This window comes from Electrophorus electricus, chromosome 1 (genome assembly GCF_041902795.1).
Source record: "Electrophorus electricus isolate QZ-2024a chromosome 1, ASM4190279v1, whole genome shotgun sequence".
Classification (NCBI taxonomy): domain Eukaryota; kingdom Metazoa; phylum Chordata; class Actinopteri; order Gymnotiformes; family Gymnotidae; genus Electrophorus; species Electrophorus electricus.
This window is the reverse complement of record NC_137497.1, coordinates 41,015,713-41,030,051: the sequence shown is the minus strand read 5'-3', so window position 1 is coordinate 41,030,051 and position 14,339 is coordinate 41,015,713. Positions and strand designations below refer to the sequence as shown.

The 14,339-nt window shown below is 38.0% G+C and overlaps 1 protein-coding gene and 1 long non-coding RNA gene across 6 annotated transcripts; both read left to right on the top strand.

The window, feature by feature from the left end:
- The first annotated feature begins 440 nt into the window (after positions 1–440).
- Positions 441–7,591, top strand: LOC145646736 (uncharacterized). 4 transcript variants are annotated; one of them, XR_014116246.1, is made up of 5 exons: positions 441–581; positions 817–873; positions 1,621–1,765; positions 2,172–4,046; positions 4,205–4,764. It is a non-coding gene; the product is annotated as an uncharacterized LOC145646736 (long non-coding RNA). The 4 variants fall into 4 exon arrangements; XR_014116233.1 differs by lacking the exons at positions 441–581; positions 4,205–4,764 and adding an exon at positions 7,545–7,591 and having other exon boundaries at positions 704–873; XR_014116227.1 differs by lacking the exon at positions 441–581 and having other exon boundaries at positions 704–873.
- Positions 7,592–8,152: 561 nt separating this feature from the next.
- Positions 8,153–14,023, top strand: LOC145659083 (sialic acid-binding Ig-like lectin 12). 2 transcript variants are annotated; one of them, XM_081720030.1, is made up of 7 exons: positions 8,153–9,073; positions 9,221–9,511; positions 10,779–11,054; positions 11,142–11,235; positions 12,074–12,133; positions 13,016–13,157; positions 13,658–14,023. In XM_081720030.1, exons 1-7 carry the CDS (start codon positions 8,956–8,958, stop codon positions 13,688–13,690), a joined length of 1,014 nt encoding a protein of 337 aa, XP_081576156.1. In that variant the 5' UTR covers positions 8,153–8,955; the 3' UTR covers positions 13,691–14,023. The 2 variants fall into 2 exon arrangements, with proteins under 2 accessions (XP_081576156.1, XP_081576152.1); XM_081720026.1 differs by having other exon boundaries at positions 10,779–11,235.
- The last annotated feature ends 316 nt before the right edge of the window (positions 14,024–14,339 follow it).

Genomic DNA, 14,339 nt, shown 5'->3' with positions numbered 1-14,339 from the left:
GTGCATGTCCATAATCAATCAAGCATTCATAAAAAAGTCAGTCTTGGTCAAGTGAACTGTTTGTTGACCGTGATCTTTGTTAAGATTTTGCGATTGTGTTGCTGATGACTTTGTCTCCGTGTCTCAGTCCCTCCCACCGTCCTGCCAGACTCAGCCTGCTGGGAGAGGGAAGGATCTCTGCACTGCATGTGCTGGGTGGAGGCGGAGCCAAACGCCAGCATCTCCTGGACTGTTGATGGAAGAAGTGCTCTCCTTCCTCACTTCAACATGACAAATAACTGTACGGGAAGGACCACAGTGTCAGTGATGACAGGGCCACCGGGCCACTTTGTAACTTGTGAGGCAGCAAACTACTTGGGCAATGACACTTACCAGATGTCTGGCTTTCCACAGCTGGCACAAGGTCCTGGATACTTCTCACTTGTGTGTAGGGGAAACCGCAGAAGGACATTGCTGCTTGTTCTTAAGTCATTTCCTCCATTCTTTCCAGGCACTGTTGGATTTTACTATTTCATTCTGGCTGCCATAGTTTTCATCTTCCTTGGAATTGTTATAGTTGTCCACAGAAGACTGAAAAAGAGGTAGTTTTGTATGATTCATTTATACAGTCACAATTACATTTATCTGGTGTCTTAGTACTGGGATAAATTTAAAACCAGCAGCATCCCTTAATGGAACAGTAGATATAAGGAGAAAGGAACAATAAACCTTTTAAGGTCTATTGTTACCTTTTTTCTTTTTTAATAGACCAGATTTCTGTCTCACATATTTATAGTCTGTTTGCTCTTCAATCTGTACATACTGATTTAATTTCAGACATGAAAACTCAGGAGGAGCTAAAAATACAAGTTCAGAGAACCCAACCCAGTGTAGGTAAGTCCAAAAGCTCCTCTGCAGTCATGTTTGTAATCATTTTAATATGGAAATGACTCATTCTGGGTTGAACTGTAGCAAAGGAAAATATGCACTTCAGTCAGACAAAAGTCTTATTACCTAGAAATAGTGTGGATACAATCTTTATGGCCATATTTTTTTCCTTGAATAATCTGAATATTTGTTGAATTCAGAAACAAGTTGTATATTTGAATACAAAAACACCCAGAGGAATCTGCCCCTTCAAGGAAAACTTTTCTGAATATTCATAGTTTTCTGTCATTTTGATCATTAAAAAATCTACAAATATGAACTTAGACACTGTAAATAATGTGAAAAACAACCGAATTCATCAGATTATAAACAAATCTTATTTAAACAGTTAAATTAATTGTCTCTTGATTAATCTACTGAATGTATTCAGATGCTTCACTACTGCTCCATCGTCTACTACTAGGCCTCAGTCCTCCACTGACCTGCCCACTTTAGACTCTAATTCCAGTTAGACTGTACACAAAAATGAATTAATCTATTTACTTTTCAAATTAATTTAACTAGAGAATATTAACATTTTCATTTAACCTCGATTTGATTTGCAAATGAATAATGTAAGAAGTAATTGCTTCATGCAAAAGTATTGTTCTAACATCTTTCAACTGTGTATATGTACAGTACATATATTTTAAGTTATTACAATACTTAATATGTTGATGTTTTTTTCTAAGGAACACTGTTTTGTTTATTTAGGCAGAACATAGAGACAAGTGGAACCCAGACCAACACCCAACAGATGATGAGCAATCATTTGTACAACTTTGATATTATCTATGCAAATACTGCATGTGGTGGGAATATTTACAATAACTCCATGGTGACTTCACAGGCTCCTGAGGTAGCAACAGCACACTGTCCAATAAAGACAATGCAATGTTAGTACAGTTAGTAATGTAGTGGTTTCTCAGTTCCAGTGCTGGGCCATCTGCCATGTTCTCTCTGCTCCAACTGATTTCTAAACTCATCATCTAATTATTAGCCCTTTCATAGTCTGAATCAGGTGGGCTGGGGCAGAGAAAATACACACATTCAGAGCAGGGTGCCCCCCATATCTGGAACTGATGAACTCTAGTAATGAAGAAATTAGTGTTCCTCACATTCAACCCTGGAGAGTAAAAGCACTGTGTAGTTTACAGTTGACCCTTATCAGATGCATCTATTAATTTTAAGTTTACTATTAAGTTTATCTTGTATGTATTAAGAACAGAGTCATGATGTTTTTTGTTTGATTGTTTGTTTCTTAGGATGACATGTCCAATATCTACCTGAACGAATGATACTCTGCAAATATCTTGATGGCCTCAGCTGTCCATTTCTTCAGTACTCTTCAACCCAAAATGTTCAGAAATAGAATTGAGGTTTTTTGACTCTGGCAATTTTGAGCTCTAACTCTGCCTGATCTTACATCAATTTCTGTTGAACTTTACTGTTGCAAGGTTAGGATGGATGGCAAACTTCTGGTCTTTTTTCTCTTTCTGTATCTCCCTTGGAGAAGGTTGTTGGAAAGATGAGTGCAACACAGAGGGATGTTAGCCAGCTATCAGAACTGCAGAAAGGTGTAAGATACTTGAAGCTACCTGAGAGGTATAACAAGCTGTCCATAAATAAGGCCTTGGAGACTGCCAAGCAAATATTACCAGCTCTGGCTGCCCACCTGAAGAGGTAGAGAAAAGTAAAAGCCAGGAGAATAAACAGCTTCTCCCACAAGCCAAGTGTACTCTCTGTGGCAGGCTAAGAGCCTAAGAACAGACCCACCAAAGCTGGAAATTGAACAATATTGGAAAAGCGTGTGTGTGTATGTATGTGTGTGTGTGTGTGTGTGTATATATATATATAAAAAAATTTCCCAATACACCCCTGTTTTCTTTTTCCTCAGTTTGGACAGAGCACTCTCAAACCATTTCACTGCGAGTTATACTGTGTATGACTATGTATGTGACAAACTTGAAACTTGAAAACTTGAAACTATGTATGTCGCACCTGACATGGACTTGGGCAGTAGACCCGGGGGTGAGTGGAGATGTGCACAGCATGGACTGCCATGTTTCTCTCTTCAGTCCTTATTTAGTTAAAAATTTAATTGTGGTAAATATTTGAAAATGGTGAATTTGTATATGGTATGTTTGATTTCAGCAGTTTGTCTTTTTTCTTAGTTTGCTTAGATGTGTTGCCTTCGTCGTGTGTCATTTTGGTCTCCCCCTTCATTTTCCATTTGTTCTTAAAATGAGCAGTTCAATTTCATTTCTGCTTTTTTTTTTATAGTGTTCACATCAGACAGTTGCTGTTTTGAGCAGAAATGGCATTCTGTGGCCCTTCTTCTGTACCAATGATACAATGTTGACTGGACTGTTGAATTATGTCTTGCTAGTTTGAAACTGATGCTGTTCAGAGTACCTTGTCTGAAATGTCTCCTTGGTACTAGTGTTTCTCTTAAATTGTGGTGCCAAATATGTTTCTGTTTTCCTGGTTACACTACCCCATACCATCAAATCTAAACCACAGCTCCATATCCTGGCAAGAATACAACTTAACTAAATTTCATCTTGGATAATCTTTTAAATTTTATATGGGGCTATACAACTCACTCTGGCTGTGCTGTGATGTAATCCTTTCTGACTGAGTTCTTCCTGAATGACAGGAAACTCCTTTCCAAAAAGGCAGAGTTACTGTAAGGCAGAAGTTTCTCTTTCGTGAGATCATCGTTGTAGACCTTTTCCACTGCTTTAAGACTTCCGATACTTACTGGCTCATCTTTTCTGTGCTTTTATCACATGGCTTCAGTGTTCTATTGTTTTCTGCTATGGACAGCTGGACACTGGTGTCTCAAAACAGATTTTCTGTGAATATTTTTTTGATGTAAGACATTTTTACATTAAAAAAAATGAATTGCAGCATGACAGAAACTGGCACTAATATGGTCATGCAGAGATTAAATGTCAAAGATAAAATGAAGTCTCCTGAGGTGATAATGTTTAATTGAAGGAAAGAGGAAGTCAGAAATATGAGAGTGTGTTCAAATCAGGAAGTCAGAAATGGCTTTCGTTAGTGTTTTCTATAAAGAACATGACCAAAGGACTGGTATTTATTTGCCAGCGCGTGTGGTGTCTACAGGAAGGAAGGTAAGAAACATCAACACAACAAAAAACACTACTATAATAATAATAATATAAAAATACTAATAAGAAGAATGATATTTCATACATTAAAATGCAGAAGTAGTGCATTTGTGCAAGTATATATATCTATATATAAACCAAAAACTGGTTTTACTATTTAGAGCTACAAAAAGCAATTTCCCTGCATATGTGATAAAGGATCTGATGAGATTTTCTGTGGACACTATAGCAGGGGGATTCTGCTTATTAACAGAAAAACAACAAAAACAGAAGCCCACATGGCTCAGCTAACATAACTAAAAGGTAACTAAAAACCAACAGTAATGAGGAATTCCTAAAACCTAGTCTAAGCTAATGCTGTTGACTGATGCTAATCCCCCAAAACAGGAACATGAAAACCACACTAGGCAAATAAGAAACTCAAGGCAAGATTCATTTAGATTTTATGCAAGTGAGCTTTTACAGCTGTTCTGTACTGGGCAAGGGAACACACCATAGTTACTAATATTGGTATGTTTCGCATTCATCTTTAAATTATTTCAACACAATTTTTTTGCTCATAAATCTAGACACAAAGTCCAAAGTCACAATGCAAAAACAAGTTCTTGGATGTTTTATAACTTTATTTTCAAATAAAAACAAATATCTATTTAGCATAAGTATTCAGTCCCTATCCTTAGCACTTGGTTAAAGCACCTTGTGCAGCAGTGACAGCCTCAGATCTTTGTTTTGGTAATTACCCCACAAACTCAGTGCAGCTTTCTGTTGGAAATGTATTTATTTAATATGTGTACTGTGTGTGTGTGTGTGTATATATATATATATATATATATATATATATATATATATATATGAGGGAAAATACAACTAGCAACCAATACATTGTGTTGAAAAAATACAACAATAAAACACTTTAAAGAAAGAAAGAAAAAAGTGAGAAAAATTAAACTGTAAGGAATAAGAAAAAAGACACACAAAAGCCACATTAAATTGATATACAGATGATCTACTTTAGGTTAAGAGGAAATGAGTTTTGATCTTCTGTTGAACCTGAAGAGATGATTTCAGCTTTTTAGATGTGTTGGTAAAATGATCCAGACTGGAGTTCCTCTATAAGAAAGAGTAATCTGAAGTTCTAAAGAAACATTTGTAGAGCTTATCAGAATATCTTGTGAAATAAAGACAAACTGTACTGAAATCGGTTTACAAGGGAGTCCAGAAAAAGGAAAAAATAAACTGAAATAAATGGTTAATTTCATAAAAATGTATTATCAGAAGATCTGAAAAAGTGCATGAAAGTTGACATAAAAATGAGATAAAGAGTTCATTCTAACAAAGCATTTCTGAATATGCTTATATATTCAAACAGCTTATATTACTTTTGAAAGTACTGGCCTAGATAATATTATAGTAAGAAAAGTATGGATAAATCAATGCATACAGGTTACAGGTTAAGTAATATTCTTTTAACTAGTGGAATTTAACTCTTCTTATGAGCAATATTTTCATTTTTTGTCTTTTTGTCTATTTTTTTGTCTTTTGTTTTTCCTAATATATGTGCCCTTCCTAACATAGTTTCTCATTATTGAACATACTGATGTATGATTAGACATATGGACTGGGGGGAGTGTACAAATGGCTTTTTCATTTATTCTGCTTGCATTAACTCTTGTGAAGCGTAATCTCTCAGGTTTAAATGAGTTATCAATAAGGAATAATTAGATTTTTCCTGTGTAATCTTATTAGGAATATCAGTTAATATATTTAATGTTTAACTGTTTGAAATTGGAAGTCTGCAAATACAACAAAATACAACATTTTTACCAAATTTAAAAAATCTTTAGCTCATTGATCACTAGCTCTGCTTTGTTAGCTAGCATCTCTATTGTATTATGGCACTTTAGAAAAGGTATGTGATTTTTAACAAAAAACAGGTCTCTCACTTCTATAGCTTTCCTGAAGCCACTCCTCGGTTTGCTGGGTGGAATATCTCCAGTCTTTTTCAAAATCTAAACCTTCACCTCAGCCTGAGGTCTCAGGCATTTTGCAAAAAGTTTTCACCTAAGATGCTCTATATTTTCTGCATCTATTTTTTCCTTCTGTCTTAACTCGTGTTCCAGTCGCTGTTGCAGAAAAACACCCCACAGCAGGATGCTGCCATCACCGTGTTGGACTGTAGAGAAGGTGTTAATGAGATGATGCTCTATCTGATTTCCTCCATACACATCACAGGGAATTGTGGAAAAATAGTTCAATCTTTGTTTAATCAAACCAGAGGATCTTACTTTTACTGATCTGAGAGTTCTTTAGATCCCTTTTTTAATCTCCAATCATATACTAATGTTCTTTTTAGTAAGGAATGCCTTCTAGCTTGTCAGTCTCCCATAAAAGTCCTAATTAGTGGAGTGGTGCACTAAGAGTTAACTTTCTGTAAGGTTATGCCATCTCCACAAAGGAACTCTAGATCTCATTTATACTGACCGTTGGGTGCTTGGTTAATTGTATGATAAAAGCCCTTCATCCGTAATTACTCATTTGTGGCTGGGTTGCCAAATCTACAAAGAATGTTGATGATTCCAAATGTTTTGCATTTGAGCAAGATCGAGGCACTTTCATTGCTGCATTGCAGATCCGTGATTTGATGCAGTCCTGTGTTGCAGGTCTATGCACATTTTACTCTATCTTGGTTTTCAATCTAACATGCACCATCAACTGAGAGATCGTATATAGTTACCTACAGGTATACGCACAGGTGTAGACTCTGCCAAGAGGTGAAGGCATATAGACACAGGTAGACACCACTGAATTTGTAGCAGTATTTCAAGGATCACTGTAAGAAGTAGGATACAACAATGCTCATCTGCAACTGTTTGAACAACGAGTCTGCAAATTAAGTAATTGCAATATTTTTTTTAATTTTTAATTTATTTATGAAACATTCCAAAACCTTTTTTTTTGCTTTGTCATTGTGGAGCATTGTGTGCACATTGATGAGACAAAAAATTGCTGAATCCATTTTAAGATGTGTCTGGTACATAAGAAAAAGTCACTAACTTGAAAGGGTCTGAAAACCTTCTGTATGCACTTTATGTAAAGGCTTTAAAAGTCACAAGTCTACCTAAACAGAATAAAATGTTTAACTTTGATACTTCCTAAGTAAAATAATGCTAGTCTTTAACATTATTATGTGATTTATATGTCAACTCACAATTAGGAACAATAAATAAACTGCCATCTTCCTATTTGTTCTGTAGATAGAGATAATTCAACTTAGATTGCTTAGTACTGCTTTGGTGGTTGCTTCTGTACCAACTTGGAAGAAGTTTGGTTTTCACCTGCATTACAGTGTCCTATAGAATATACTTAAAAATAAAAGCAAGCACTCCATGTCACTGAGATGCAAACTGAATTGGGTTGGGAATGGCTTAGAATGAAACTCACCAGCTGCGACTGAACTCAGTTTGTTTCAACTTCCTCTATGTTTTTCCATCTATTTCCTAGGTTGAAGTGTGCAGTAATGGACAGAGTGCTTAAACTCTTTCTAACAGGTAAAGATCAAAAGACCATGATTTTACCTGATTGTGAAAGTGATGATGAATGTCCCATGTTACGCCCCACAGGGTAGAAAACTTAGGATGTTCACTGTAGGTTCTTGATATATTCAACAGTCGTCCAGTTATAAGTATTCTTTTATAATTGTCCTGGGATACCTGCAGTAATACATGTTTTGCCAAATAATTGGTTTGATAGTTGCAGATGGGGCAAAAATACACTCGAGCATTCCTGTAGAAAAGCTCCAGTAATATTCCAGTAAGGTTTGAATAAATATGTGAAGGATGAGAACTTATAAAGGAAAGCTTCATTATTTATTAATTCATTTGAATGTCATTATTTATAGGGCACATTCTAAAAAGCAGAACATGCAGGTTTGCACTTCCATTATCTCATTGGTGCAACTGACAGAGCAGATCAAACTATCGGTTTTTTAAAACAATTTTTAAGCTGCTTTTTGGCTTTATCAAAAACCTTTGCTTAATCTTTGAATAGTGCAATTTCATGGGAGCATGTCACTGTCACGATTGGCCACCCTGCTGACGTCCCTGCTACTGTGGTTTCCCTGCCGTGTCTGTTTTCCTTTGTTTCCTGTTTGTTCCATTTCTTGGTTTCGTTTTTTCTCTGCGCCTCGTCTGTTCCTCAATTCCAGTCTTTGATTTGGTTCTCTCTGTTCATATGGTTACCTGTGTCTGGTTAGTGCTTGATTGTTTTGGTTATTTAAGCCCTGTGTTTGGTTTCCCCTGTGGTCAGTTAGTTGTAGCTGTAGCTTAATTCTTAGTTTTGTTTCAGTTTAGTAAAAAGCTCGTGCATTCTGCCTCTCACCTTGTCCCTGCTATAATGTTACACATACAGGGTTTAGCTTGGTGGCTAAGATACTTGACTAGTATTCAGAAGGTTACCCGGTGCTGCCAAAATGTAATGGTTGGGCCCCTGAGCAAGGCCCTTAACCCTCAATTGCTCAAGTTGTATTCAGTAATAATTGTGAGTAGCTTTGCATAAAAGGATCAGCTAAACTCATTTTACATCCACTTTGAAACCAACCTCTGTAAAGCTGAAAGCCAAAGTCCATCCATCACAAAAGATCTGCACTGATCTAGTGAAGCTGAATAAACTCTACACTCTGTCCTGTCTCCCAGCTTCACTCCTGAGCTGCTCATGTCGATGCTCGAAGGTGCAGGTGCCAAAATCCATTACAGCCATCAAAGGAACCTGTGTGGTGGTGCCGTGCAGTACCACATCTCACACATATGCGACTTGGTACAAGTATCAGCGCTCTGGATACCCTCCAGTGTATTCTAAAGACACCAAAGATATAATAAATCAGTTTAGAGGAAGGACATCACTCCTGGGAAATGCTATGCAGGGAAACTGTAGCCTAAAGATTGACAATGTTCGCCAAGAGGATGGAGGAATAAGTGTGTATGTATGGATCAATCCTCACAACATATATGGAGAATACACAGAGATAAAAGTCTGTGAGTACACAAGGAGAAACAATGTTCAAAACCTACACGCAGACAAGTTTATTAAGTAAATTTAATAAATAATTATGAAAATAATTATGACTTTGGCCCAGGTAATCATATTGACCACTGATTTTAACATTTGTATTTTTCATACAGCGGCACCTTCAGAGACTCGCATTTCTGTAGAAAGCACACAAGTGGAAGGAACGCTTTTCTCAGCCAAATGCACAGTCCGGCACTCCTGTCCAGTGTCTCCACCTCTGCTGGAATGGCTGGGCCTGTCTTCTGTTTCTAATGAGGTGACCACTACACAGGACTCGGGTGGCTTGTGGGTTTCTGTGGCACACGCTCAGTTCAATGCCAGCCATCGAGACCATGGTAAAAGGCTCACATGCAGGAGAATGTCAGATGGAAACACTGCAATTAGTGATGCAATTCACATCTTATGTGAGTGTTGACTATACAAATGTGCTTTCCTCATGTTATACCATCAAACATATTTTAAAAATGTAAATTAAATATCAGGTTGGGTTGCAGGGGGGAATAATGAGATTAGTTCATTGTATTAGTCCATACAAGAATACAAGAGAATTTCAAAGCAATTGTGATGAACTCTGTGTTGTATACAGTTACATAATTTAGTTGGTAGACTATTTATGAATATATAGTTTATATTAAATTCATTTCTGCAGATGCCCCAGCACATGCAACCATAAATATCAGTTGAACAAGGCCTGTGGTTGAGGGTGGTAACATCTCATTAACATGCAGTAGTGACAGCAATCCCCTAGTGGCCAACTACGAGTGGCCTTCATCCTGCTCCAGAATTCCAGGCCCATGTAGCTCTGTATCTTCTTTTCATTGTGGGACCCCGGTTTCTCTGTATCAGTAACTCCAGTAAATATGAATTAAGGTGTACTTTGTAGAATAGATCTTATTCAAGTTAACCCAACTGTAGTTTGGAGTGTCATTAAAACTAAATGAAGATGTATAGCTAGGATAGCATAATTTAATTGATACTGTTATTGTATTCTTATTTTATTGTGGTATCATTTATACTGTTATTGTATTGTATGTCTATTATAAATTGGAGTCTGACACCTCAGCCTTAGGGAATTATTACTGTATTTTATGTACTTTGGAGTGACTCACAGTGAGAGATGATTGGACACATGGACCTGCTCAATCTACTCTCATATACTGTCTTAGAATTACTGCACATGATTTAATCCTGGGAGGGTTGATTTACGTCTTCGAGAGATAAGATGTGCATGTCCATAATCCATCAAGCATTCAAAAGAGAGTCACTCTTGGTCAAGTGATCTACTGTGCTGCCTTAATGATTGGTTACCTTGGCCTTTGTTAAATTCTCTCTAGAGACATGATCAGACAGACCACAGTCAAATGTGACTTATGCACTCAATGCACTTCTAAACAGATCTGAAAATGAATGTGCCAGAAACAAAACCTGTTTGTTGGTTTTTCTTTTTCTCACTTTGAGATGACAAAGGAAACATGAAAGTCTCTTGCAAGTATTTTGCTGTGGCCCCATGATTCTTTGTCCTTCTAGAGCCAGACTGTGGCTGTAATAACACCAGTGTGTCATGCAAACCTTCACTGCCTCTTGCCCCTTTAAACGTGGGATATTGGGTTGGGTGCCACAGCAGTAAGATTTTGTGATTGTGTTGCTGATGACTTTGTCTCCGTGTCTCAGTCCCTCCCACCATCCTGCCAGACTCAGCCTGCTGGGAGAGGGAAGGATCTCTGCACTGCATGTGCTGGGTGGAGGCGGAGCCAAACGCCAGCATCTCCTGGACTGTTGATGGAAGAAGTGCTCTCCTTCCTCACTTCAACATGACAAATAACTATACGGGAATGACGACAGTGTCAGTGATGACAGGGCCACCGGGCCACTTTGTAACTTGTGAGGCAGCAAACTACTTGGGCAATGACACTTACCAGATGTCTGGCTTTCCACAGCTGGCACAAGGTACTGGATACTTCTCACTTGTGTGTAGGGGAAACCGCAGAAGGACATTGCTGCTTGTTCTTAAGTCATTTCCTCCATTCTTTCCAGGCACTGATGGATTGACCTATTTCATTCTGGCGGCCATAGTTTTAATTGTCCTTGGAATTGTTGTGCTAGGTGTCCACAGAAGAATGAAAAAGAGGTAGTTTTACATGATTTATTTATTCAGCCACAATGTAAGGGTCGGTGCCATGCCGAGGCCCCCTCTGGCCACCAGAGGGAGGTCTCGAGTCAGGTACACCACTAATCAGGCATAATGCCCAACAGCTGGGCTAGGCCTATATAAGCCCAGTGACTCAGTCACCAAAGTTCTGAGCAAAGTGCCTAGCTGGTAACTTTGGGTATTGAGGTCTGTGAGCCCTTGTGCTATACCTCACTTCTGTGCTGTGGGGGTGTACCTGCTTTTACATGTTCCCTCCCCTCTCCAGTTTTCCCCCTCAAATCTGTCTCTCTCCTAAGACTCCCCTTCGCCATTACCGTTCCTCCCTGTTTTCTGGTATCGATTCTGCCCTCCTTCCCGTGGCATCCTTGGTTCTCCCTTTTTCCACGCTCGGCATGGTGTTTAGTTTTGTTTTCCTTCTAGATTTGTCATCTTCCATTCCTTTGAAGAGCGATTATACGTGCAGGTGGTTTTTTGGCCACCGCAGTCTAGCAGGTGTGCGTTCACCTCGCAACACAACAGCCGGGGTTCGACTCCCCCCTTTGGTTGTTTACTTTACTTTTCCACATGGGCCTACCATTAGAGCATGATTGCTCTCCCAGTAGGCTGCCTACTTGCTGGGTTCGAACCGACCTTACATACAATTACGTTTATCTGGTATCTTAGCACTGAGCTAAACTTAAAACCCAGCAGCACCTGCAATAGAGTAGTAGATTTAAAAGGGAGGAACAGACCTTTTTCATTAAGCTTAAAAGTTCTCTTATGCATTACAGTTTTCTCTCACATATTTACAGGACTCTTCAATCTGCTTTCATTTCAGACATGAACACTCGAGAGGAGCTAAAAATACAAGAGGTTCCGAGAACACAAGCCAGTGTAGGTGAGTCCAAAAGTTCCTCACCAATCATTTTAATGATTGTAGAATGAAAATTAAACATTCTGATGCACATGCGTTTGAACAATGGGGAAGGAAAAAACATGCACTTCAGTCAGGCAAAAAATGTTTTATTATCATGAAATAAACAAAGCGTGAACACAGACTATATTTTATTCCTTGAATAATTTGGATATCTGTTGAGTTCAGAAACACACTACTTATTTGAATGCAAATGTCCAGAGGTTTAGGGTCATGTGTATGGGTGGTCTGGGATGGGTGTTGTCCACCTAGGGGAATCACCCCATACAAGGAAAACTAAGCTTTTTTTTTTTAGTGTTCATAGTTTTCTGTAATTTTGACATCAATTATCATCAATGGTCATCGATGGTCATCAAATGCTCTGCTTTCCTATTAGCCATTTTGAAGGTGTGAGTGTGCTACGTCAGTGTTTCCCCTTTACAATATTGCCAAATCATGACATTTCTTCACATATGCTGTACAGACAGTTGAAGGGGGGCCCTTTACAATAAGGAAAACAGTTCCCTGGGGTCTTAGTGAAATGTCTGATATTTTTTGGACCAAATACTACCAGGATCATCCAGCACAACATGCTTCTCTGTCTGTCCAAACAACCCTGTTCATAACTATTTGTTTGAGTGCCTGTTCCTTTAAATGATAATGAGCCACCACTCAACTACAGAATGATTAACATTTTCATTTAATCTAGGATTGTTTTTCAAATTAAAAATACAAGTAAGTGCTTCATCCAGATGCATTATGTTTTAACATTTTTCATCTGTGTAAATTTAAATGAGCTTTATAGTATGTGTTCTGTCATGGATTTGTTTTTAAAGACACTTCTAAGGAACTGCTTTGTTTGTTTAGACAGAACATAGAGTCAAATGGAACCCAGACCAAGGTCCGGCAGAAGACCTATGAATGGCACAAGGATGACAACATCTATGCAAATGATGTATCGGGTGGGCATATTTGGAGTACCGCCATGGTGACTTCACAGGCTCCCGAGGTAGCAACAGCACACTGCCCCCTAAAGACAAAGTAATGCCTCTACAGTTAGTAATGTAGTTGTTCTCAGTCCCAGTGCTGGACCATGGGCCATGCTCTTTTCGCTCCAACTGATTTCTAAACTCTTCTTCTAATTATTAGGCCTTTCATAGTCTGAATCTTCATAAAGTCTATCTAGTGTGTATTAAGAACAGACCTATTTTACATATTAGTACTGGTAGGATGCCAGTCCAAAATGGAGGAGTGAGATTAGAACCTAGAAATAATAGTTTACAGTGATCACCAATCATACCTAAAGAGTCTTGTGAATATTTCATAACAGCTGTTCAGTTTATTTATTAATGTGGGCTATTTCTGGGCATCTCAGAGCAAAAAAAAAAAAACAACAAATGGGGGAAAAAAGGAAAGTTGAATGTATTCGTAATGATGCAGGTTTTGTGTTGATATACTGATGGTGTAAGTCATGGTGGTTTTTTTTTTGTTTTTTGTTTTTTTTGGTAGGATGAGATGGCAAGTATCTACCTGAATGAATGATACTCTTGATGGCCTCGCATGTCCATTGCTAAGCTTCAGTATGCTTCACACCAAAATATTCTGCATTCACTGATGTCTGGGATTTTAATATTCCATGTCAGAGCTGAGTATCTGCACATTCTGCAATCTGCAAACATAAAGTTAACATTCTCTCAAATAAAAAAAAAATCTTGATTTTGTGCATATTTATATTTCTACATAAATCAAAATGTAAAATAAATAAAAATATATATTCAGCGCAGCGCAAAAAGAAGAAAAAAACAACTGAAGTTGTCCATCTGTGTCTTTCTGTGATCCACCTTGCAATCTGTCACAAGGTCTGTCAAAATAAGATGTAGGAATAAATGCCTTAGCATTGTAACAATAAGCCTCTTGGTACCGTCATTCCTTTAAATGAAGGGAAGTCACCCTAAACTTGTCAACAATCCAATCTGCAAATTCTGCTTGTCCTAAATAAGTCACAATGAGGCCCATTTTTATACAGCGTGAGCCCTAATAATCCCCTCTTGTGCCAGTCACTGTTCATACTTATACTCTACTATGTTAGGTCTGAGATGCTCTGTTCTTCCACACTGTCATGATCAGTGATCATGATTTATTGCACCTTCTAGGCCTAGTGACTAGGCGATCCTACTGCATATCACCTCTT

What these genes read in the sequence shown, in the direction of transcription:
- LOC145659083 (XM_081720026.1), top strand. Translation starts at nt 8,956, where the DNA reads ATGCAGGGAAACTGTAGCCTAAAGATTGACAATGTTCGCCAAGAGGAT. An exon ending in CACAGAAGAATGAAAAAGAG is followed by an intron (nt 11,236 to 12,073) that starts GTAGTTTTACAT and finishes CTTTCATTTCAG; the next exon opens with ACATGAACACTCGAGAGGAG. An exon ending in TGACTTCACAGGCTCCCGAG is followed by an intron (nt 13,158 to 13,657) that starts GTAGCAACAGCA and finishes TTTTTTTGGTAG; the next exon opens with GATGAGATGGCAAGTATCTA.